The 24,885-nt window shown below is 36.6% G+C and overlaps 1 protein-coding gene across 7 annotated transcripts in view; it reads right to left on the bottom strand.

Annotated features, from left to right (window-relative positions):
* mcf2la (mcf.2 cell line derived transforming sequence-like a) overlaps positions 1–24,885 on the bottom strand; it is a 78,086-nt gene that overhangs the window by 41,913 nt on the left and 11,288 nt on the right. For 5 of the 7 annotated variants that reach the window (XM_084390007.1, XM_084390002.1, XM_084390008.1 and 2 more), the window contains exon 2: positions 3,405–3,488. In XM_084390007.1, coding sequence (XP_084246133.1) covers positions 3,405–3,488 — 84 coding nt within the window. Of the gene's footprint in view, positions 1–3,404; positions 3,489–24,083; positions 24,214–24,885 lie in introns of those variants that run through there. The other 2 variants (XM_084390005.1, XM_084390006.1) reach the window with 2 other exon arrangements.

Here is a 24,885-nt window from a genome sequence, read left to right as displayed (position 1 = left end):
AAACGTGCTGCGTAACATGAGAATGAACCTCATTGGTTCTTGCTGAAGCTCAAACGTGCTGCGTAACACGAGATGAACCTCATTGGTTCTTGCTGAAGCTCAAACAATGCGTAACACGAGATGAACCTCATTGGTTCTTGCTGAAGCTCAAACGTGCTGCGTAACACGAGAATGAATCTCATTGGTTTTTGCTGAAGCTCAAACGTGCTGCGTAACACGAGAATGAACCTCATTGGTTCTTGCAGAAGCTCAAACGTGCTCGAACGAGCTTCCGTTAACTGATGTGTGCATTGATGAATGTTTATATGTGAATAAAAGCCTAAATTCAATCTGTTCATCATATAAAGTGATCAAGTCTCTTTTAAAAATTTTGGACTAAACCACTCGAGTCATATGGATTAGTTTTATGATGTCTTTATGAACTTTTTCAAGCATCAAAGTGGTAGTTGTGTAGCTGTCAATGGAGGGACAGAAGGCTCTCAGATTTAATTAAAAAGATCTTCATTTGTCTTCTGAAGATGAACAAAAGTCTAATGGGTTTGGAACGACACGAGTGTGAGTAAATAATGACAGAATTTAAATTTTTTTGGTTGAACTAACCCCTTAAGTGAGTTATTTACTTCATGCCAGCATTGATTTCTGAAGGATCATGTGACACTGAAGACCGGAGTAATGATGCTGAAAATTCAGCTTTGCCACCACAGGAAAATTAAAATTAAAATGACATTTTAAAACATATGGAAAAAAAAGTTTTTACTGTATTTTAGATCAAATAAATGCAGCCTTGGGGTGAATAAGAAACACTTCTGAATGGTAATATAAGGTGATCTAAAACACCTTAAATTGTGTTCTTTCCTCAGGTTAAGGTTCATGTTTAAAGCAAAAACCAATCCGCACACAGATTTGTGCCTATTATACGGGGTCTGCTGCACGAAGTCAGTTTCAGTAACTTGCGCTACATGACTAACTTGTTCCGGAGCAGGTTTTATTCTGGGTTAGAGAATCGCAAACCAAAACTGGACCAATCAGGTGTGAGCAAAGTGACATTATCTGACGCAATAAAGCCACTATCTCGCTCCTAGGGATGGGTACCGAAACCCAGTATTAAACGTGCCCCGGTGCTGAATTATGAAAGACCGCTGGATCGATAAGTTCGGACGTTATCGGTTCTGCTGTCGGTACTGGATAAATTAAGAAAGTACACGTGCTATTTATTATTGCTATTAAGAAATTATTATCTTGCAAATTTAATCTCGCCAGCCACTTCTATATATAATAATATTGAACCATTTGTCTGTGATGCATTTTTGCTAAAGAGAGAGAGTGTGTGAGAGAGAGAGCGTGTGAGAGAGAGAGCGATCTTTCACACGGAGCCACGGCGCGCACAACACAACAGCCCTGCGTAATGAGTGACGATGAGGACAGAAGCAGAACATTCAAACGGTTACACTTTAGATCTTTGATACTAAACTCATTTTATTTTAGATTTAGGCTTCCAATGATTATAAAAAAAGATGATATTTGAGGTATAACCATTAAAAACTAAAGCCACATTCTCTCCAGCGCAACTTCCTTCCCTTCACAGCGGTGCGCTGCCATTTCTCCCTAAAACCCAAACGTAACGTCAGAATCTACACGATCGGTGATTGTTGTAAAATGTAGTCTATACTGTTGCTAAACTGTGGGACGCGTTTGATAATAAAAGGCTATTAAAAGTACCAAAATTGATGCAATAGATGCTGTTCCAAATGCGGCGCGCGCTCCGAAACACACCGCAACGAGACAAGCAACGTATATTTTGGGCTTTGTGTGCACATCTAAACGATCAAATATACACACAAATGTGTCAAAATGGCCGTCTTGGAGAATCACATAAACAGTTTATTCACTTAAATACAGTTTATGTCTTAAATGGGCGTAAATAGTTGGGAGAAAATATGATGCTTAATAATGATTTTTTTACAGTCTATGGATTAGATCTGCATTTGGTCTTAAAGAGGCAGCAGTCTAATAAACCTGCTGACGATTGCGCCATTAATGTGAATCAAAAGGCAAAGAGAAAATCAGTCGCAGCTCTTGAATGAATAAATTTGGCTTGTATAAGCTTTAATCTATCTATGATAAACTATGCAGCGTTATTTTACATCTGACTTTATTAGATGTCTTTTTAGCCCATATTACTCCTGAACAGTAATGTCAGTAGACATTACTGAAATTAAAGCACTGGGTATATAATTTGTATATTTGTTTTATTGTATACTTTTTTTGTTTGACCATGTGTTTGTACTTTGTTTTTGGTGTCCTATGTCTTCTGTATATAAAACACAAAAGCCTGCACCCTTCTGCATAACATACAATGTTTTATTTGTTTTGTTAAAGCATTGCTTTATATATATATTTAACATTTCAGAATATAAAGCAATATTAATTATGTTCTAAATAAATTTTGTCCCTTTTTTAATATAACAAAAAGAACCGATAAGAATACCGTTAAAGTACCGGATCGATAAGGAGTATCGGTAAGAGTAGTAATACCGTTAAAACCTTAACGATACCCATCCCTACTCGCTCCAAATTAAAGCAGTTTATGGTCATAACATTTTAGAGACAAATTGCCTATCATTTAATTATGTTTAATTCATTTAATAGATATAATTATTAACTGACAATTAATATTAAACTTTGCATTTAAATTAATATAAATACAAGCTTTTAGACAGATTAAGCTTACATGTATACTTTTGAGGTCTTTGTGAACCTATAGAAATGATTATTTTAATTCAGTTGATACACTTGCATTGATATATTCTGATATATTCTTTCAGCTGCCGTCTCAAGCTTTGGCTGCAGCAGCAGTGTTTATTCCTGCCTTGTGAATGCAATTAAATTCATGATATTTCACGTTATCTCATCTTCAAAAGATAAGTGAATTGCATGGCTCTCTAGCAAGAAGTGAATTAAACTGACACTCACCATGCTGTGTGTGATTGGCCGTTCGCAGCACATGACACACTCTTAGGTCCATGCGCTTCAGAGTTATTCACTAACTCCGGTTCAAACTCTGAACAGAGACTGTTTATACCGAGCATTTTGAGCCCGCTGAACCTGATCTAAACCAGGCTGAATGTGTGGTTTTGTCAACTCTAAACCTACACTGAAAGTTAAGAGTTTGTTCAACTAGCTTCAGGCAAAAGGCCTCTAATTTTGCTTATTCAATGTACATATTTGCGCTACTTGATGTTAAACCCAGAAGATTCTTGTTTTGAAAGGTTCTTTTAAAATCAGTTATTTCTTTTTAACGTTATCAGTGTTTTGTTGTACATGTGATCATTTTAATAAAGCTTTCAGGATCTCTGACAGTCAGCACACAATGCATTCTGGGACTGATTGCATAGGAGACTCACCTGACAGGAAGGCAAACTGTTTCCTGAGGTCTGGGCTGATGTCTGCGGCACACAGAGGACTGCTCTCCTGCTGCATAATCTCATCTGGAGGAAGAATAAAGAGATTCAGTTAGTCCACAGAGTCATAAAATTATGCCCCTATTATGCTTTTTCAGATATTACCTTTCATGCAGTGTGTAATAGAGTTGTTTGGTCTTCAAACTTTTATAGATTAAAGTGTACGATTTATTGTCTCCACAAAGAAAGAACCGATTCTGAATCCTTGATCAAACCGTTTAGATACTGTGAGAAAAGAAGTGATACTGAAATGTATATTATGATCAAATTAAACTGTTTTTGACTTGGATGCATGTAAATCTATTGTAGGAGACCAACAAAACTAAAATAGCATAATAGCGGCACTTTAAAATGAAAAAAGTGAAATGAAAAAACTCTAATTTATCCAAAAACCATCACACAATATCATAGACACAGAAATCTGACTTCACATTCTTAATCCAGATGTGGGTTATAGTGAAGATGGCATGCTCTTGATCAGAGTTTGAGAAGAGCAGCTGTATGAATGGATGGAGGTGAGTTTGGATGGAAGAGCAGTTGAATGAACGGATTGATGGAGATGAGAAGATGAAAACAGAGAAAAAGGAGAGCATTTTCATGTGCATCAGGAGATGATGGCTTATTGTAAGCAGCTTTTGAGAGTCTTGAGCCGCTGCGGTGTGTGTGTGAATCACTGCTGCGGTGCACCGCATCTCTCTCAGGCTCAGACTCTATGACTTTAAGAGTATATATGGGATATTGAGTATATATTGAGTTCATATCGGGTATGAATTTAGGCCAGTGTGAACATGAATCTGAAACAAAACAAAATGATCCATCCTGACTAACCACTGGCACAGTTCCTATCAGCAAGGATAAGTCACTGGACAGCAGACGGAAAAACACACACACACACACACATCTGTCTTTCCTGCTGTCAGGTGCTTGGGACCTTAAGGAATCTCAGGTAGGGATCTTGAACTCAGCATATGGGTATGCAAGTAGGTCACAGATAAACAGTACTGTAAGTGGGCTTACCGATTTCATCATTAATTCTCTTTCTATTAGTCTTCACAGCAACTCACTGTAGTTTACGCTGCACGAATGTTAGAATGTTCACTCAAGACAAATACAGATAACATCCCTGTGTCCAGCCAACAACAGCAGACCACATCCATCTGTGCAACAGACCATCTGGGTCGACAACACAGAGGTTGTAAGAAACAGATAGGATGGCTTTTGCTGCTTTAAATTAGCAACAAGTAAAATATTAATAGTTGTATGTTTTTTGTGCAGTTGATCAGAGTCCAGAATTAAATATTTGCCATGACTGCCATTCTCAGACAATTTACATGCAATAAATGTCTTACTGACCAAGAAACTGTAAAGTGAATAAAAGATAAATAAAGATAAATAAATAAATAAATAAATAAATAAATAAAAGTACAATAAAAGAGATAAAATATAATATAATAAAACTAAAATATCTAAAAATGAAATAAAATAAAATAAAATAAAATAAAATAAAATAAAATAAAATAAAATAAAATAAAATAAAATAAAACAAAACAGAATAACTTTGATAAAAGAGTCCTGAAAAAAAAAATGTACCATGGTTTACAAAAAAATATTAAACAGGACAACTGCTTTCAGTTGTGGGGACTGGAGTAAAGACAATGACAGCCATTACAGAAATCAATTAAAATGTAATATAGGGGAAACAAATTATATTAATATTTCACACATTTTACTGAAATTGTGATCAAATAAATTCATCATTGGTGAGCAGATGAGAAAAAAAATAAAAAAAAAAAAATAATAATAATAATAATAATAATAATAATAATAAAATCTTACTGACCCCAAACATTTGGTACATAAATAAATAAAATAACAAAATGCAAAACAAAATAAAACTATTAAAAAAATATATTACAGATTTAAAGAAATATCTAAAAGATATTTAATTCTTTTTAAATCATAATATCATTAAAATATCAATAATAAATTCCCATGACAAGATTATTATTCACTTTTTCAGGCTCTCTTCAATTCATCTAAAATTCAACAGCCACAGTTTTTTACTTCCTCAATCCCATTTTTACTCAAATTGACCCTGACTGTGATGCGCTCAACAAACAAGTTTACAATCCCTCATGATCTTTACTGTGATTTATACTATGTTACTTTTGATTATTCTGTGAGATATAATATATTGTCTGCAGCAAAAAAAAAAAAAAAAAAAAAAAAAAAAAGCACAACCTTCACATCATCTGATAAAGTGGCATGTTAATATAATCTCCTCACACAGGAAATGCCCTAGTTTGGAAGCTGGAGTACATTAGAGAAGCCGTCAGGAGAAGATAAAGCCTCTCTGAAGCCTGAAAGACAGTGATGTCAAGCACATTACACCATTATAGAAAAACAATCTAGCTATTCATCCTGTTATTAAGATTCTGTAAAGTTCAATGACATTGTGCCTGTTCTTTAAAAGGTTCAGCATTCCTCAAAGTCATCATTTGTTGCCCCATATAAGTACAGTCCCTTGAACTTCAAAGTTCAGCCCCCTCAGTGTCAATAATAACATGCTCTACTCAAACTGAACTATCTCCCCTTTCCTTTCCCACCGCTCCACTCATACAGCCATGATGGGCAATGGAAAGATGCTTGAGGATAAAGAGAAAGCTGTCAATCCTTAATGGGATCTACCCTGGTGTAACAGACGGGGCTCACGCTTGAGAATAGTAACTGTAGATGGCGAAAGTCTGGCTTGTTGCACAGATTGCAGACCACATTCAGATTAAGATGTTACAGGGATTGCTAGTCTCAGATCAGCCGCCAAAGCCCAGGTTCAACCTGAGCTATTGAGGTTACAAGAAGATTCTGGCACTAAACGACAGGCACAGTTGAGCAGAAGAGAAAGTCATGACCAACAAAGTTAACAATAGTGGCTCTTCGGCCATATTTGTATTTATTATTGGGACTTTAAATAGGTCATTTAAAGTCCCCCTGTAATCAATAATTGTATCCCTTAAAACTCATCTTTGATCACCAAAATTACATATTTAAAAGTTGTTTCCTATAAAAAAAATTCTTCATGCCTTAAAATAGCTTGAATGTAACTCTACAACCTTGCCTCATTTAGTATACGCGGTTTTATGAATATGCAAATTAGCCCCGCCTCCACTCACTCACACCAGCTCAGAGATCCACTCGTTGAAGATCACACGTTGTCGTGATTGGTTACAAGCTAGTTTGTGACGTCAGAAACCAGTGATTTCAAACCGCATTTTTGAGTCTGTCTTTTGTTCACTGCAGTTTTAAGGAGAAAATACTCAGCAATGGTGTTGACTTATGAATTTGCACATGATTAGTCTTAAAGCAAATTACAAACACCACATAGACATAAGCGTGGCATTCAACAAGGTCAACAACTGAAGTGCCTGGACTTTGGCCTCAGTCCATCTATCATGGTTTTTCATGTTCGTGGAGTTAGTTCCTGGAGTATGTATGTAAACTGTGTTTACACAGCTTTTTTTAAAATGGTGGGTGCCAGTGTTTCATGTGGCATGCGTTCAGCCAATCATCATACAGTACACTTGTGTCACTGGTAGTTCCTATTGTGCTGAGTTAGATCCTACTCTGAAGGAGGAGCTTATTTAGGCCCTCTCCCAAAAGGTGTTACTATAACCAAAATCATTTCGAGTTCCTGCGGTGCGAACATCAAAAAGTGGGTACATCAATTAGTTAGACTAGAGCAACTATGAATTTTTTTTGAAAAAGCCCCTAATGCTTTGCTTTTCTTTGACCTGGTCGTAATTCAGTGCAAGCCTTTGCGTCAGTACATCCATACTCAAAGTTCATCTCATAGATTCATCACTTGTTGCTTCAGGCTATAAGGGTTCATTCTACAGGTTGTGCAACATCACAAAGACAAAATCTGATGGGAGAGAACATATAAAAATAGACCTGCTTAAAAATAACAGGTCAAGGGATTTTATGGCCAAGTACTCCATGACAAGTTCCTCTGTTCTCCAAATTGGATTGTATTCCAAACACTATTATACATTTAAGCAATTAGGTATAAGAGGCTGTTACATTGTGAATGTAGTCACGGCTACGGGACACATGACATAGAGACAGAGGAATGCCAGCGACTCCTTCATCTGCGAAAATATTCACATTACAGCACAAACTCAAAAGGCTTTTTTTCTTAGTTTTAAAACAGCAAACAGCACAGAATATATTAATATTCATGTGGAATTATATAAATCAAATATAATATATATTTTACACACACACAATCATTAAAAAGCTTTGGCGTCAGTAAGATTTTGAAGAAATTAATACTTTTATTTAGCAAGGATACATTAAATTGATCTAAAGTGGCAGCAAAGACTGCTACCTATTTTTTACTGGGCATGAAACAGACACCAACATTTTAGATACCAGTCAAAATTCACAATTCTCTAAACAAATTTTGATACCACAGCTAAAACTACTAGCCCAACTAATATAAATGTAAAACATTTTTAAGGACAAGTAATAGTAGTTTTCAAGTAGAGACAATGAATACAAGTAATCAAGAGTAAAATAACACTGAAAAGTCTTCACTGAAAAGTTCACTGTAAATTAAACAGAGAACAATCCTTATTAAAGTTACAAAAGTTATTCAGTCAAGAGCAGTGAGTGATCTTTTCTTTGTCCTTTGTTTGATTAATATTAAAAACGCAGACAGCAACAGGATTATTAGGATGCTGTCACTTTGAGAGCGAATTCACCGATCCAATATACTGATACACATGCGTTGGTTTTCTCTACGGTTTACTAAGATACTCGTAGAGACGGGCTTTTTTTAAAACATATTTTTGCGTGAATTTGTCCATTCAAGCACAAGGTGGTGTGAAAGAGAGCTAAATTCAGTATTTGCGCGCTGTCTGTGAAGCTTCTTTCTGTGCGCGTGCTACGAATCTTTGCGTACACACAACTTCCCACACGGCGCGCAAGTAACGAATTGAGTTGGGGCTTAAACTTTCGTGACGATGCAGCCCTGGCCCGTCGACTGTCTTATTCATGTTCTCACAACATTGCATTGTTGGAATTTATAAAAATAAAATGACAGATTTGAAAGAAAAAAATATTAAATATTTGGACCAAATTCTAAATGATCTCATCAAGACTCATCAAGAACTTCTAATAAAGAAGTCAGTTTGTGATTTTACCCTCAATCCAATAACCGGATGTGGTCTTTCATTTACATTTATCCCATTGCTTCTGTTAAACAATAGCCATTGAGATAGAGGGGGGCACGTTCAGTCTTGCTGTCGCCTCAGATGGGCTCATGAGAAAGAAGCTTGAGCAAAGTCCAACGTTTCATTCACCATCTCATCTCTTGGTGTTTAATCAACAAAGATACGGCACAGAGCCTCCGCTCAATACAAAACATCCTCTCACATATCCGCAAAAACCAAAGCAGCAATACCAGGCTATAGAAACGGCCCAGGGCCCTGCGCGGTCGCCAAGAACGCCAACCGCACACTGACAAAGCGATTCAACGCCGGAGCACAGGGTGCTGGGATTCACAAGAACCGGGGGAAGGGCAGACGCTCTCATTTTAATGCCATTCAACGGATAGACGAGTATTCTTTACAAGGCCTTACATATTTAATGCCACTCGGATGGGTTGAGCCGTGACCGCTACTTCAATGTGATTGAAGATCTGGGTTTGGACTGCAACCTAAAAGATCCCAGTTATGAAAGACCCATATTCATCCTCAGGAAACTGATAGATGTCTTTTGTTAAATGATTGTGTTAGCTGACAAAAGTAGAACCACAGAAAACATTGTTCAATGTTACGCATTACGTTTAAAAGTACTGCGTTACTTAAAGTAGTCAATTTTATCCCTTAAAACTCATATTTAATCACCAAAATTACATATTTAAACATGGTTTCCTGTGAATTTCTTTTTATCCATGCCTAAAAATAGCTTGAATGTAACTCTACACCCTCTCTTTATTTTGTAAAGGATTTTTTTTAATGTTTGGAAGTGCTATTTTTTGTCTTTATCTTTATTTTTAAGTCTTTATCTTCTGACATAGTGTGCATGCAATGACATACAAGCTATACTATGACTTTTATGGGTAAAAAGTGTATTTATACAGGCATCACAATTGAAGGAAAAGTGTTGCATTTTGACAATTTGCTAAATGTGCACAACCACAAAAAAAAAAAAAACCTTAAAAAAGAATGTTAGATTTAATAAAATAAAAATTAATAATAGATTTTAATAATTTGATATGATGTTGATATGGAACCTTAATTTGCTTCTTTTTTTTATTTTTTTTTTATATATTAAACACGACACAGGTCTTATTATCTGTCAAACATCCTGATGCTCTCCTCCTAATTATTATTAAGTCCTCCAAATTATTCACGATTGCATAAAATTCAACTATAAAAATGGGCAATCGTGAGCCTCAAGATCTCACCTCTCTTGGAACTCCGTTTCCTGGTGCAGGAGAACAAGGACAGCATGTTTTCCGTGTCTCTGAGGTTGTGTTCACTCTCTGCATTATTTACAGGCGAGTGTTGGGTATAGTGGCTTAAAAACCTAAGTATTACACTAAGAGCTCAGATGGAAAAACAAGACACATACTGACAAACACACACACACACACACACACACACTTAATGTTAACATGCAAGGCAAACATCCTCTTTGTTCTTCATGTCTGTGCAAGCAGCCCAGGTTAAATGCATATTGCAGTTTTTGTTAAAGACCTCTTTGGCAGTGTCTTGTCCGAGCCTGTCTGAACTATAAAGAAACCAGGCCATGGTAAAATACACGGGAGTGCAATACAGAAACCATTACTGCTACACTAGACAGTGAAGGCCAGGTAATACAGCAAAGAGAGGGTCGTGCGCACAAACACACACACTTTGAAATAGAACTAACTTTATTCTGTGGAACACACACACACACAAAAAACACATTTTGAAAATAAGGAATCAGTGTTTTCTTTTGTCCATAAGTCAATAGGGCTTTTTGAAATAGTTAACCCAGGGTCATTCTAAACCCCTGTTAAACGGAATCCTGGGTTATGTGCTTCACGTTTCACACTGGTCATAATTTGCCCGGGGTTAACAATTTATCCTGGGTATTCATAAGTAATGTACATTCCTAAACCCTGGATGGGTTCTTATTTGCATATTTGCGGGGTTAGTGTCATTGATTGGATGAACGCAGCACGCAACCTGTTTACATAAAAGCACTAGCATTGCTGACAGTACTATAGAGTTTACTGAATGGACATTTCGGATTGTAAAGGTAAGAATGAAACGCATATCGCATTTTCTGTCAGCATTTGACATTTTTCCTTTCAAACGCAGAATTTACTGTAATTATACAATGCGCAGTGTTTCCGTGACTGTACAAAGCATGCACATATGTCCGTAATTGGTTGACTGTTACTAAGTGTCTAGCTGTAACATTTTAACAAGTTTGGCACGGTTTTAGCCTGGGAAAACCCAGACAAACTTCCGGGAAATTTAGATTTGCTCTGCAAGTAGTCTGGCAAAGAGCCCATTCAAGACGATTTCTAATCCGTCCAAATCGAGGCACCAATCAGAAACGTTGGGGCGGGCTTTACACGATGACGATCGCTCTGATTGGTTTTAGGTCTATCCAATTGCGCCCAGAGGCATTTGAGCGACGTCCGTTGGTGGAGCGCATTAACTTTTAAATGCATTATTATATTCAAATTGCAAACACATGAGGACAGTCTCCATGAAAGACCCACTGGCAGATGAACGTGCTACTACATTTCTCTCAGAAAAGGTAGGAAATTAAATTAGATTTAATAGAGGATTTTAACTGTGACAAGATGATTGACAGGGCAGTTTACGTGACAGGATGCACGCGACAGATCCGTCCGATAAAGATGACGAAGTAGTATGTCCCAAAGCTTGCCTACTTTTTTGCTACACATTCAAAAGTAAATACCTTTTCTTCACAAAAAGAGTACATACTTTTATGGCGTAGTGTAACTTGGGACGCAGCACATGGCTTTACACGATGACGATCGCTCTGATTGGTTTTAGGTCTATCCAATTGCGCCCAGAGGCATTTGAGCGACGTCCGTTGGTGACGCCCCTTTGGAAATGAGTTATTAATGAAGCTTTGCCAGACCATAACTCAGTTACTACTGAGAATGGTCTGGTTTTAACCAGGCTAGCACGGTTTCATAACCCTGGGTAAAAAGCGGTGCTAATCCTGCTTCTAAATTACAAGTGTGAAACGTTCCTTTACCCGGGGTTAAATGCGGTGATAACCCGGGGTTAAGCGCAGTGTGAAAAGCACTAATGTGGTCCAATGTTGTTTTCAACCTCATGCATTAACTTTCATTATGTGGACAAATACACTTCTATCTTCTGTTGAGCCCCACAGAATAAAGTCACTCATACAGGTTTAGAATTTTTATTTTTGGGTGAACTATCGCTTTGATATAATTCATTCAGATTCTGGGATCAAACATCAATTTGTATTTGCACAGTTCAGATCCTTAACCACATATTTAGTGCTTTATACAATACAAATAGTTTCAAAGCAGCTTTACAGAAATAAACAGCAAAATGATTTTGTTGCCAAATTTATCAATTACACCGTGAAATTACTTCAATTTCAGCTGCTCTACAGAAGACAATTGTCGTTATTCAGCTCAATTCAGTTCAATGTTGACTTAATTAGTTCAATAACAGTATTACAATGTTACAGTTGTACAATTATGAAACAAATTCAATTTACAATTCAGCTATAAAGCAGCTCTACAGAGGACAGCAGTATCATTACGCACATACACCGATTGCATCTCTGATCTTCAGCACGCAAAACTACAAACCAGCTCATTATTTATTTCACAACATACACAAACAACTTAACGAATGATATCCCACATAAGCCATTAACATTGCACACGGTTGAGTGTCATGAGGGCGCTGTAACCATGTGTGTGTGTGTGTAATGATGTACAGTATGCAGACATGTGGTCTGACTCCAGCTGCATGGACAAATGTGAACAATGCCGTATCAATTATACATTCACACCAACTGCTAACAAAAAGGGCAGCTGCGTCTGTGCTGTCAGATGTGTGTTCAAGACAGCAGACAGAAGAATTCATGCACTAACATTTGGCATTATTGCTGCACTTTACAGAGTCTCCATCTGCCAGGCTGGAAGGATAAGAATCAGAACACACACACACACAAATAACAAATGGGCAGCAAATGGGTCAAATTTTCTACATTCCAATGCTCATCCCTTTAACAATGTAATTGAATGTATATCAGATCTTTGTGCTCCAAACTGAACAAAAATAAAATTCGGTCACACTGTCTGTAAAAGAGTCTTTAAAAAAAAAATCTCAGCAGTAAATAAATGCAGAATGTTACTGATTACGGGGTATGATTTTACAATTTTCTATTTTCTCTCTCAGTGATGATATTGGAGAGTTAAAAGTTTCTAGACTTGGACCCAGCAAAACCACTGTAGTTGGCCACACACACATAACAACCATACTGGACGTATATAGACAGATGGTTACTAAGTAATCATAGTGAGAAAAATTGTCATGACAAGCCCTGTGCAGTCAACCAGAACAGTGAGAAAAATGTTTCAACACTGATTATAATAAGAAACGTTTCTTGAGCAATAAATCAGCATATTAGAATGATTTCTGAAGGATCATGTGACACTGAAGACTGGAGTAATGATGCTGAAAATTCAGCTTTGCATTAAAATATATTAAAATAGAAAACAGTTATTTAATCTGTAACAATATTTCACAATATTACTGTTTTATTGTATTTTATGCAGTCTTGGTGAAATAATATATTTAAAACATATTTTTGAATGGTAGCGCATTAAACTTTGGTGTGCAATACCATCCATTCAAGTTATGGATTTCTCAAATTGTTGGACTTGTTGAAAAGACAGGCGCTATTACTTAGAAAGTGACTTTTCGTCTGGTGGATTATAAAATATACATATACACATTGAAGGAGCAACTGCAGAGCAACATACTGAAAACCTTTCACCTTAGCAACTGCTCAGGAATGCCCTGGCATTTATCCACAACACCCTAGCATCGTGACCATGACTTTTGCCTAGGCAAACACAATTCAAATATCATCCAGAAAATGTAAAACCCAGTTAAAAATCACGAAAGAGCACATATCTTATAGTGGATCAAATACACACTCTCTAGAAAGAACAGAAACAACTCAAATATAATAGAGACAGTCACACCCCACATACTCTTTATGGCAAACACACAGTGTGTTCTTGGACGCCACCCTATAAATGGTAAAAAATACACCCTGCATCACTCAGGTATCTGTGTTCTGGTTTGACATTTCCCTTATTAAAGCCGCTCTTATTTTCTTCAACAACTCAGCTAAATAAAACCTATTTCAGCATTTGATTCAGCATCTAACATGACTTGATATGCCACAACATTTCCATTCACGTTAAATTAAACTCAACTTACATGTTTTATATAGCCTGAGGCCATGGTTACACTGAAAGCATGCCAGTCTAGATTCAACAAGCAAATATTTTCCATTACTTGCATACACAGTGAAATTTTGTCCATGATGAGCGTTCAAAGCTAAAGTAATACAAAACCAGTATCACCACTGTGCATATTGACAGGCTTGAAGCAAAGCTTTGAATGTAAAACAACACTGGTGCCAGTCCAAGTGGGTTCTGAAAGTTGGCAAAAACCCAGACCAGTGCCAAAAGTTACCCAGATGGCCAGAGCCAATGAGCTCGGGTGAAACTGTTACAAACCGTTGACCAACAAACAATATGCTTCTCACGATCTGAGAGCAAAAAAACAGAGCGAGGGAGGGGGAGTTTACGTTCAAATTCAGGGTCGCAATTTAACTTGCCAGTCAATGAATTGTGGGAAAGTTGAACAAATAACCTTCAGATCAAGGCACTGTTTACAAAGAGAACAAGAAGAGTGTGATAAATATAAGTCTACTCAATAGAAAACTGTCATGTTGAATTGAAAAAATTTGAATGGTTCACAAATAAAAGCAGCTTTGATGAAAGCTTCATAAAAGACTTCTGATATACTGTAAAAAATTATATGATCAACAAGTTATGACAACATGTTTTTACATTGCTTTAACTCATCAAAATAAGTTAAGAATTCACTTTTTTAGAAGTTATACAAGATTCAACTTTTTTAAAAGTCAGTTTAAAGTGATTTAAGTTGAAATGACTTAAACATCCAAGTTGGTTGAACTTAAAATTGTATTACAGTGAACAAGTGAAATATGCAAACAAACAATGCAGGGATGTTTTAACCCAAAAGGTTCCTAAACTCCATCTTAAAGTTAATATCTCGACCATACTGAAGTCTATAAAGCTGAATAAATTCCACACGAAAATAAAACCCGAAAACAAAAGAGCACTTCACACAGGACACGTCTGACCAGCTTCAATATATTTACCCAATTTATACAGATAAAATGACCAGTCCAGTCCCCTACCTGTCATCACTTTCAGTTGCAGCCATAGTCTGGTAATGTCCTGACAGAGCAGGGACACTCGGTTGAGTTCCATCCCGCTCAGAGTGCACCTTTCCCGGTCACCCTCCTGCCTCAGGTGCCTCTATCTCTGGGGCTTCATCCTCACGCAAGCAGCCGCGCATTACCAAGGCTAAACTGTCCGTCAACGCACTTCACATATCCTCATCTCCCAACAGACACGGACAGGCAGACACACGAACTCCACCGGCATCAGGTTACACCCCTCACACACACACACACACACAATGTGCAGGTGGAAGCAACAGACGGTGGAGATAAAAGGAGAAAAAGCCCCAGGGCAGCCGCTTAAACAAACCAGAACGCAATTCTGTAGAGACCTGTGTGTGTGAGTGTGTGTGTGTGTGTGTGTTTGGTTGGGGGGGGTGAGGATAAGCTCTTACATACGCACACACACTCTCTAATCGTCCTGCCGCTAACAGGTTTGAGGGAGAGAGGGAGAGAGAGCGATGGGGGAGCGAGAGCAGTTTTCTCTGTTTGTTACTGCCAGAGACCTGTGGATTAATAATAGACAGCCAATCAAAACACTGGGGCTGGACGGAGGGGGCGGAGCACACAAATCACAGCGGTCTACATTTCTTCATCATCTATGATGATACTCTAGTCTACTCTATTCAAGTGAATGAGAGAGAACGTTACTATACATTCAATATGTTCAGATCGCCATTACAGTAATTGGCATATTTAGTCAGCTTTACTCATTATTTTAATTGTTTATATGTAATATATTTATTTTGTTTGTTTACTTAATTTGCACTATTGTTATTTTACTGTTTTTGCTATCCACATAAATAAAGAAGGAAATTATTATAATAATAAAATTGAAATAGAAAATTAATACATGAAAGTTAATTGCTAGAATGATTGAAGTAGTTTAGTCTTATTTTTCATCTTGAATTTATCACTTTTTAATAGTTTTCAAATAGTAAACTTTTAGTTCACTATTACAATTCAACATGAACCCTTTTTAATAACTCTTGGTTAATTAATGTTATCTTGTTATTTATCAAATATGTTACCATAATATATTGGTAACATTTTACAGTATGGTCCTAATGTTAATGTATTAATTAACATCAACTATAAATGAGCAACGCGTTTGATATAGTATTTATTAATATTTGTTAACATTAGTTAATACAAATACAACCTAGTTCATGTTAGCTCAGGTCCATTAAATAACATTAACAGATATAACTGATTTGAATAATTTATTAGTTAACGTTAACTAATCAATATATTAACCACCAATATTTTTGATAAATTTGCATTTTTATGTTTTTGTTTTTGTTTTTTTTACTCTGCACTGTGTTCTCACATATGGAGCTGCAGGGGTGCCACACACACAGTTCAACATCTTTTATATGAGAAACCTTTATAGTGTAGTGTCGGGGAGATCGGCAAGCAATCCATAAGAGCACAGTGAATGGCCCTGTAAGTCTGTATTCACAAATAGCCTGGGAAAGAGAGACACACACACACACGTTTGTGGCTGGAGTCTGTGCAGAGAGAGTCTGTGCTGCTGTGAATTAAACAGCTCTTTAGTTCTGCAAAGCCTTTGATAGAACTCAAAACCCTTCAGAGAGAGAGAGAGAGAGACAGAGAGAGAGAGACAGAGAGAGAGAGAGAGAGAGAATTAGACACATCAAAACAAGCTTTTATAAATTAGCAGAACAATTGCAAAGACTGCCAATGTTAGAAAAGTAAAGCTATGAGTTTTTTGTGAGTACTCTATTCTTAGAGCATTGTGGTTACTTAAACAACTACACCATGTCATGCATTTTAATGCGCTACATGCTATTTTCAGACAATGTCACAGATAAGTTTACAGAAAGGTGTATCTGGGAAGGTATACTTTCACTGTAACTTTTGTGATATGCGATCTTCACCCCAAGGCTCTCTCATTGCCTGAAGGTCATAGGCCACATACAACAGGAGGACCTTAAAATTGTAGGTCAAGTTCAGGCACTCTCGCTGGAAATCCCCTGGCTCTCTCCTCTTAGATCTTGTGTCCGTCTATATATACACACTCCATGCTCGTCTGAGACACTCACACTCTACAGATTATTTAAGAGAGGCTGGCTTTCACTTTTAGAAAGACAAACACAATGTCTCTTTCTGTGCCTTATCAGTAACACTATGCCAGTGAGCTAGACCCTCTGGGCTTCAGTGTAAATCTACTTATAAACAGCGACGTTAAATAACAAGAGTATAAAATAATTGTAGAGTGAACTGGAAGTGAAAAAGGGCATTGTTTTGTTGCTCCAGTGGCTGCATAGTGTAGTCGAATTTACACTATGAAGAACCATTTAAATAAAGATATCTTATTAATTATTATAATTAATTAATAATAGATTATATATTATAACATTAATTTTGTATATTTCTAAATAAATTATTCTTAAATGAACTCTAAACTTGCATCAACTAAAGAGGGTCTGATAATTATGTAGCAGTAATTAATAAAAAAAAATACTTTAAAAAAACATTTTGTTAACTGAAATTAGGCTGAAATAAACAAAACTTAAATTAAACAAAGATCAGAAAATCTAATTTGCCTCCGTAACTAACAAATAAAAGTTGAAATGTTGAAGCACTCAAATATCTAACTGGTAAACTAAAAACAATTAAGTAAACCTGAATAGTAAAAAAAAAAAAAAACACAACACATAAAATTTAAAAAAAATGAATTCAAAAGAAAACTGATCATATAAAAATATAAGCTAATTTAAAATATAAAAAAAATAAAAAAAATAATAATAATTATATATATATAGACATTTAGTTGATAAGCACAGTGGGATTTCCATGTTTTATGTGGAAGTGAGGGTATAAATAAACTGAAAGGAGAAATGAGCCCTCACTGTTTGTTCTCTGAGAGGAATCAAACTCAATTTACTGCCCTTCACACACCCATCACTTTTAATCAAATAACTTCTCAGACTACTTTTGCCATACCACAGAAACCATTACCGAAAGAGTAAATGGCACGAGTTTGGATATGTTTGATCATGTGACCCAATTATTCATCGAATTGTTCATGACTCATTCAAATTCTGCACCTCATATTATTCCAAACAATTTAATGAATCGATTGAATGTGAGAAGAGCGATACAAATAAGTAGGGTTGGGTATCGTTTTTTTTTTTTTTCGATACCGGTGCCAAATTGATACTTTTAAAACGGTACCAGTGCCTGAAACGATACTTTGAAAAGAGAAAGAGAAAAGAGAACCTCAAAACGATGGTGAATGACATGAGCCTTTTTCTAATGTGGTTAGGAATTACTTCAACAAAATTACTAGCCAATCAGAGTCACACAACCGAAATGGCATCATATGATATCAGCTTACCAAACCGCATTATACGCAGTTATATTAGCAATAACTGCAATTTCTGAAGTCAAACTCTGCGCTTGCCTGGCAGAACTTATTCTTAACAAGGTATAATCTGCAACCAGTTGAAATTGACCTGTGACGAGTCTGATCTCATATCTACAGCAACAGTCTGCTGAACATACAGTGGGATGGGAGGAAAAATACACTCAAGGCCTATTGATTCAGATAAATGTAGAGTCTAGCAGGACAGGATACATATGGCCGTCCTTCATAATTCTACAGCACTGCAGAAGTTATAATGAGAAAAACAGAGTTTCTGCAACTTTGGTCAGACATCCTGTTTCTGGCAGACTGGTTTCCCTGAGCAATTCAGCAGAAAATGAAACCGATACTTCAAATATGCTATTGCTAAGATTAGATAGATTGTGTGTAAATTATGTAACACACCGTATCCAACAAATCCAGTGATCAGAGGGAGGGAAGCGTCTGATGATGGATTAACTGACATTATATTTGCCCTTGTGAAGGTGACCAGCCCCTTTAATAAACATTAATCCTATATTACATTACTGGAAAACAATCAGAAGCCTCTATAGCAAACATGAAGAACGTGAAAGGGATTGTCAAGTGCCAAATTCACTTAAAAAAAGGCATTTTAAATGGATAAAAGTGTTAAAAATGCACAAAAAAAAACTACAAGCTTAACCTTTAACCTTAATATCCTTAAAACATACAATACAGTAGTTTTTATTACTATTTCTATATTTTTATTAGAATGAAACATGAAAATACTATGAATACTATAGTAAAAAATATGAATACTATAGTAAAATACTATGAAGTATGAAAATACAATATTTCATCAACATTCATGACATTCAGTATTTTGTTTTAAATTAATTATACAAAAAATGAGTCACCTTATTCAATGAAAAACAGTAAATTGGCTGTAAATAGTTAAAACTGATTGAAGTAAACATTAAAATCAATCAATGAAAACAATATTAATATCCATAACATTTTTGGTTAGGCTTTTAAAAGCATTTAAATCATTAGTTTTAACCTTACTATTTATTATCATTATTATTTATCATTACAATTGGTATTGTTGTTTATTATAAATACATAATTATTACAATTTCTACATGTAACCTGATTCCTGACTCGTAGTTTATTAGTCTTTATTGTGGCATTTCAGGTGCATGTTTAAGAACTTCTTTTAAACGAACTCTAGTGTTCATTTGAGTCACAAGGGAGGGAGGGATGCATTTTTTTACAGAGAGACACTTTTAGGAAAGCACATGATTCTTCGTATCTTAGGAGGAAATCGTCTTTCATAATAGATGTTTTCCTGTAATTCTTGTTTTGCTATGGAAATATATATTTTTCCCTCCAATTATCCACAGCCAGATTGCTCAACTCGACCTGAATCTAAAGCAGTTCAAGGCAGAAGGCTTTAAAAAAAAACTAAATTTCCTTAGCAGCTTTAGGGAACAATCCTTAATTACAGTCAATCAGCAGATTTGAGGGAAACTAATGCTGGTGTGAGCATATGACTGCAAATTTACCAGAAAGCGGGAATTTTCAAATCACTCGAGAATGAGTGCGCAACTCATGTCAGCTCAACACAATGATCATCCGACACATTAAAACATCCTATCAGATGATGTCGCTGGCAAACGTCAGACACACACAAACGCGCACACACACACACACACACACACACACACACACACACACACACACACGGCTAGTCATGTGATCAGTCTCATGCAATCTGTGGTGGCTATTTGCATGGGTTTGGTCACAGCAGCACATCTAAAGATCAAACAGCAACCAATCAAATCCTCAGTTCACTGAGAATACAACAAAGATCAGATTCATGAGATAAACAAGTTTCAAATCACAAACAGCTCCTGGAATCACGTGTCGGTTGACACACATAAGTAGATGTTAGTTTGGGGATAGTAAGTAAATAAAATGTGCAGAGCAATTGAAAAAGAAATGCACACTCTTACACATCTCTGTCATTACAACAACAAATTATAGATACTTTTGGTAACACTTTACAATAAGCTCCCATTTGTTAACATTAGTTAATGCAAAAACTTAACCTTAAACATAACCTAACAATGAGCAATTTATTTTTAAAGCATTTATTAACCATTGTTAATATTAGTTATAAAAATGTTCATGTCAGTTAACAGCACATTAAGAGGTGTGACAATTCCAAAACACGCTCGAAGCAATTATCCAATCAGAACACACTGGTCCAGCCGACCAATCAGAGCACATTGAGCTTTTCAGAAGATGCAGCTTCAGACAGGAACAAAACAGAGCGTTACTGACAGACTGGGAAAATAGGTGCTGCAACAGCTGCAAATACGTGAAAAATAAGCATGAAAGACTTGAAGCGCTTCAAACTATTCTAGTAGACACCCCCCACCCCCCCACCCCAAAGGGCAAAGGGGCATAATAGGACCCCTTTAACAAATGAAACCTTATTGTAAAGTGTTACCATACTTTTTATTGCCAAAATGGTCCGAAAAACCCTGATAAACCAGTTTTATTTTGTGCTTGCTCTTTTGATCACCAAGCCTATAATGAAACAGGAAACAAGCTTAAATAAGCCCAAAAGACAAAAGGTAGTTTTCTGTCAAGCACCTGCAAAAAACAACCACCATGTTGTAAGTCCCAGGAACACACAGAGACATGAATACAACACCGTCCAACGGCTCCACAGGATATTACTATGACAACATGTCTGGTTTATAACAAAACAACAAACAACAACAAGAAGGATGCAAGAACTTCCTCTTCAGGCTCTGAAGCTACAAGGAGAGAGTGGAATTTCCTTTTTATAATTAATGTAAAATCCCAAAGATGAGGAGAAAAGCAATGAAAAGCTGTCATAAGATCAGGCATTTCCTTTGAATAACATACTAAGTATGGTTTACCAATGAGATTATGCCTTCTCTTATTTCATCTAAATGTTTCACTTGTTTTTCTTGATTCATTCTATCTCCAGACATTCTGTCATGCCTGTGGGACAATCTCCCATCATTAACCTAGATCAGTGTCGACAGTCGTCACGTTCTCTGATGTCTGGACGACCGTTAGCAGTAGCGGTTAGCTATACTCGGGGGACATTCATGTCACCACACCCCCTTATCGTCCAGATTTAATCAGCACTTACACTGTAACCGAATCACAGTCTGTGTAGGCCTCTGATTCATCCTCCATTCCCTGTCCGAATTATCCATGCTTACTGTTGGCTGTTTAAATTTACACAGTTTTACCAAACAGGAAAGCTTTAGCAAATACTGTGTGTGTTTATACGTCTGATTTTTCTAAACCTGGAAAACTTTAGGAATCCATGGCAAATTTTCATTTTAATTTACTTACTCTCATGCCTTTATGACTTGCTTTCTTCTGCGGAACAGAAAAGAAGATATTATGAAGAGAATCTCAGTGTTTTCTCAGTCTCCAATAAAAGTCAATGGGGTCCAAAATATCTTCTTTTGTGTTCGCAGAAGAAAGTCAGTAAATTATGACAATTTGTTTGGGTGAACAATCCCTTTTAATAATAAATACATTTCTTATTTCACATGTAAAAATTTACATAATTAAATTAGTTAAAGAATAACAATGCAGAAGTCCACACATAGAGATCTCCACATAAAAGACTGGAAAGGAATGGGTAAAAATTGCCCTACAATTAATAATATTTATAGGGTGTTTAGGTATGTAAAAAGACTGGGTTGTTAAACAGAAAAAAGAAAAGAAATACAGATATACAGTACTGTGCAAAAGTGTGGATTTACAGACTATATCCAGAAGAACTGCGAGAACGTCTCCAAGATGCTTGAAGAAACCTTCCTGCAAAGCTACCTGAAAAACTATGCGCAAGTGTACCTGGACAAAAGCCGTTAAACGCAAAGGGTCGTTACACCATATATTGATTTGAATAAGTTAAATCATAAATAAATTCAATTTGTGATTTTTATTTTTGAAAGCATTCTCACTTTAAAGCATTTTAACACAAGGGGGGCTATTAACATGCCTAAGACTTTTGCACAGTACTGTATATTGATCAGTAAAGTACAATAAAACCAAGGTATTTATTTATTTTTTAAACTTAATACCATTCAACTATAATAGTTATAATTTCAGACCAACTTCTTGTTCCAAACCAAATACAACTGATAATAGGTACACAAATAAGAGGAAATTATTCAGCACTTCACACTTATGAGGAAAACCCCAGAGCAAATGCAGAAATAATTAGCAGCTGATCGTGGCAAAATGTTGGTTCATCAATTGGTTTCCTCTAAAATGACTGAATAACAATCATGCCTCTAAACACATTCATGCAAACAGTCAATGTCTGTCTCCTAAAAATCCTAAGTACACACACACTATTTCATGGGCTTCCAAAACAAGTATGAATTCTGCAAGAGTGGCAACCATACGGAGGCCAGTGGCTCTAATACACACTGACAGTAAAGCCAAAGGGGAGATGGTCATAAAGCCAATGAAAAATGATGACGAGAGGAGATAATGGGGGCAGTGGTCGGTAGATTTCTGCAGAATTCAAAAACATGCAATTCAGTGTTTATTTTTTAAAAATACTTTTGCCAATTTAATAAAGCTTTCAGCTATAGCCTGTATAGATTGAATGATATAGATAAACACACACACACACACACACACACACACGTGTGTGTGTGTGTGTGTGTGTGTGTGTGTGTGTGTGTGTGTGTGTGTGTGTGTATAAATTATAATGTATATAATAATGATAATGATGAGTTAAACAGCATAAAATATGTCCACACAAATCTACAGAACTACGGATGGATGGAAAAATAGAAAACCGCTATATAGTGAATGCTTCAATCTCTTAATTCTCTAAATAGTTCATAGCTCTAATGCTCATATTTGAGTCAGCTTTTGATCTGTCAGTGCTGGTGTCTGAAAAGAGTAAAGCCCAAGCAATATGATATTTGCTTGAATACATACAGTACACTACAACATTGGCTGTTTCGCTAAAACAAGTATTGCGGAGTATATATGAACTCAGAGAGGGCAGAGGTTTACTCAGAGCAAACAAATATGAGGAAAAGGCTGATGGCTCAAACACTGACAGCTAAATCAAAGAGGGAAGGTCACAAGACTACAATGCATTGTTTACTATAATGTATAATGGATTAGTACTGATCTGTATCACAGATGCATGTCTAAAAATGGTACAAAACCACCTCGAACACAATTCACTCAGGGGTTTATGGTGTTGTATAAGCATAGCTGCAGCTCTCTACAAAGTGTGTTTATAGGCAGTTTGCTACTGCACTGCCTGTGCTCCCATGAGAGATGACTCCATAGCTTCAGTCTCTGGTGATCAGCACTACAAATGAATGCACTTGCACACAGCTGAATGGCATAAACAACAGAAACCTACAGCCACATGCTGGATGCTCAGAGCCAAAATGGCCGACTCTGTTTCGCATAGGTTTATTATCAGAGGCTTCATAAACCAGGTGAGCTGATCCAAAATAAACAGTGTAGACCAAACCTAAAGTAGTTTAAGATCAACCCGCCCTTCTGAACTGTGTCCTCATAATAACACTATACGCAAACCTCACCAACCCCATTGGCAAATAAAGACATGCTCTTGACTTGTATCCTCTTACCGCTTCAGTGGTTCATGTGTGTTAAAGTAGAGCTCAGTCTTTCCTTGTTTGATGTTCGTTGTCGTGGTGTTATCCCAAAGCAAAGGTTATGTAAAACACTTAAGCAGCACAGACAGAGAGAAGCCCATGCTGGAAGAAGAACCACACCCACAGAGGAACATGCCAGCAGGTGCATCTCATTACAATATCCTGTCTACAAACGTCTGGAATCGCATGATAAGTGGAATGTCAGATGTTTCAGTGGATAAGGACAACTTAGCTAGTTACCCATACTAAAAACACGTTATTTCTTATTAATTCTGGTTGACCTAGTAAGTTTTAAAGGGACAGCTGACCCAACATTTTTGGCATTTAGGCTACGTGTCATTCCAAGTCCATATGCTGTCGGAACACTGAAAATATTTTGGACACTGGAAGAATTGCGTCACAAGGGGCAGTCAAGCTCCAAAGAAGGTCATACATCGACTATCAAAAATGTAAAATGGTGCGTTAACATCATTGCCATCAAAAAGACACTGGTTGTCACATGTGTGGTAACCATGTGACGTTCCATTTTAAAATTCTGGAAACAAATGAGAGCTTTAGGGGAGGGTCAAACGGGGGAAGTGACTAGAGGACCTGGAATAAGTGTTAGAGATGCGCGGATGGCGGTTACAGCCGCGGACTCCGCGGATAAACCGCGGATTGGGCGGATGACGTGACGAAAAATAATATTTTAATTAAATTCAGGCGGGTGGCGGGCGGTTGAACCAATCAAATGAAAAATATATGTATACACAAATCAACGGATGCGGTTGGTGCG

This window comes from Rutilus rutilus (assembly GCF_951802725.1).
Source record: "Rutilus rutilus genome assembly, chromosome: 2".
Classification (NCBI taxonomy): Eukaryota; Metazoa; Chordata; class Actinopteri; order Cypriniformes; family Leuciscidae; genus Rutilus; species Rutilus rutilus.
This window is presented reverse-complemented; position numbering and strand designations above follow the sequence as displayed.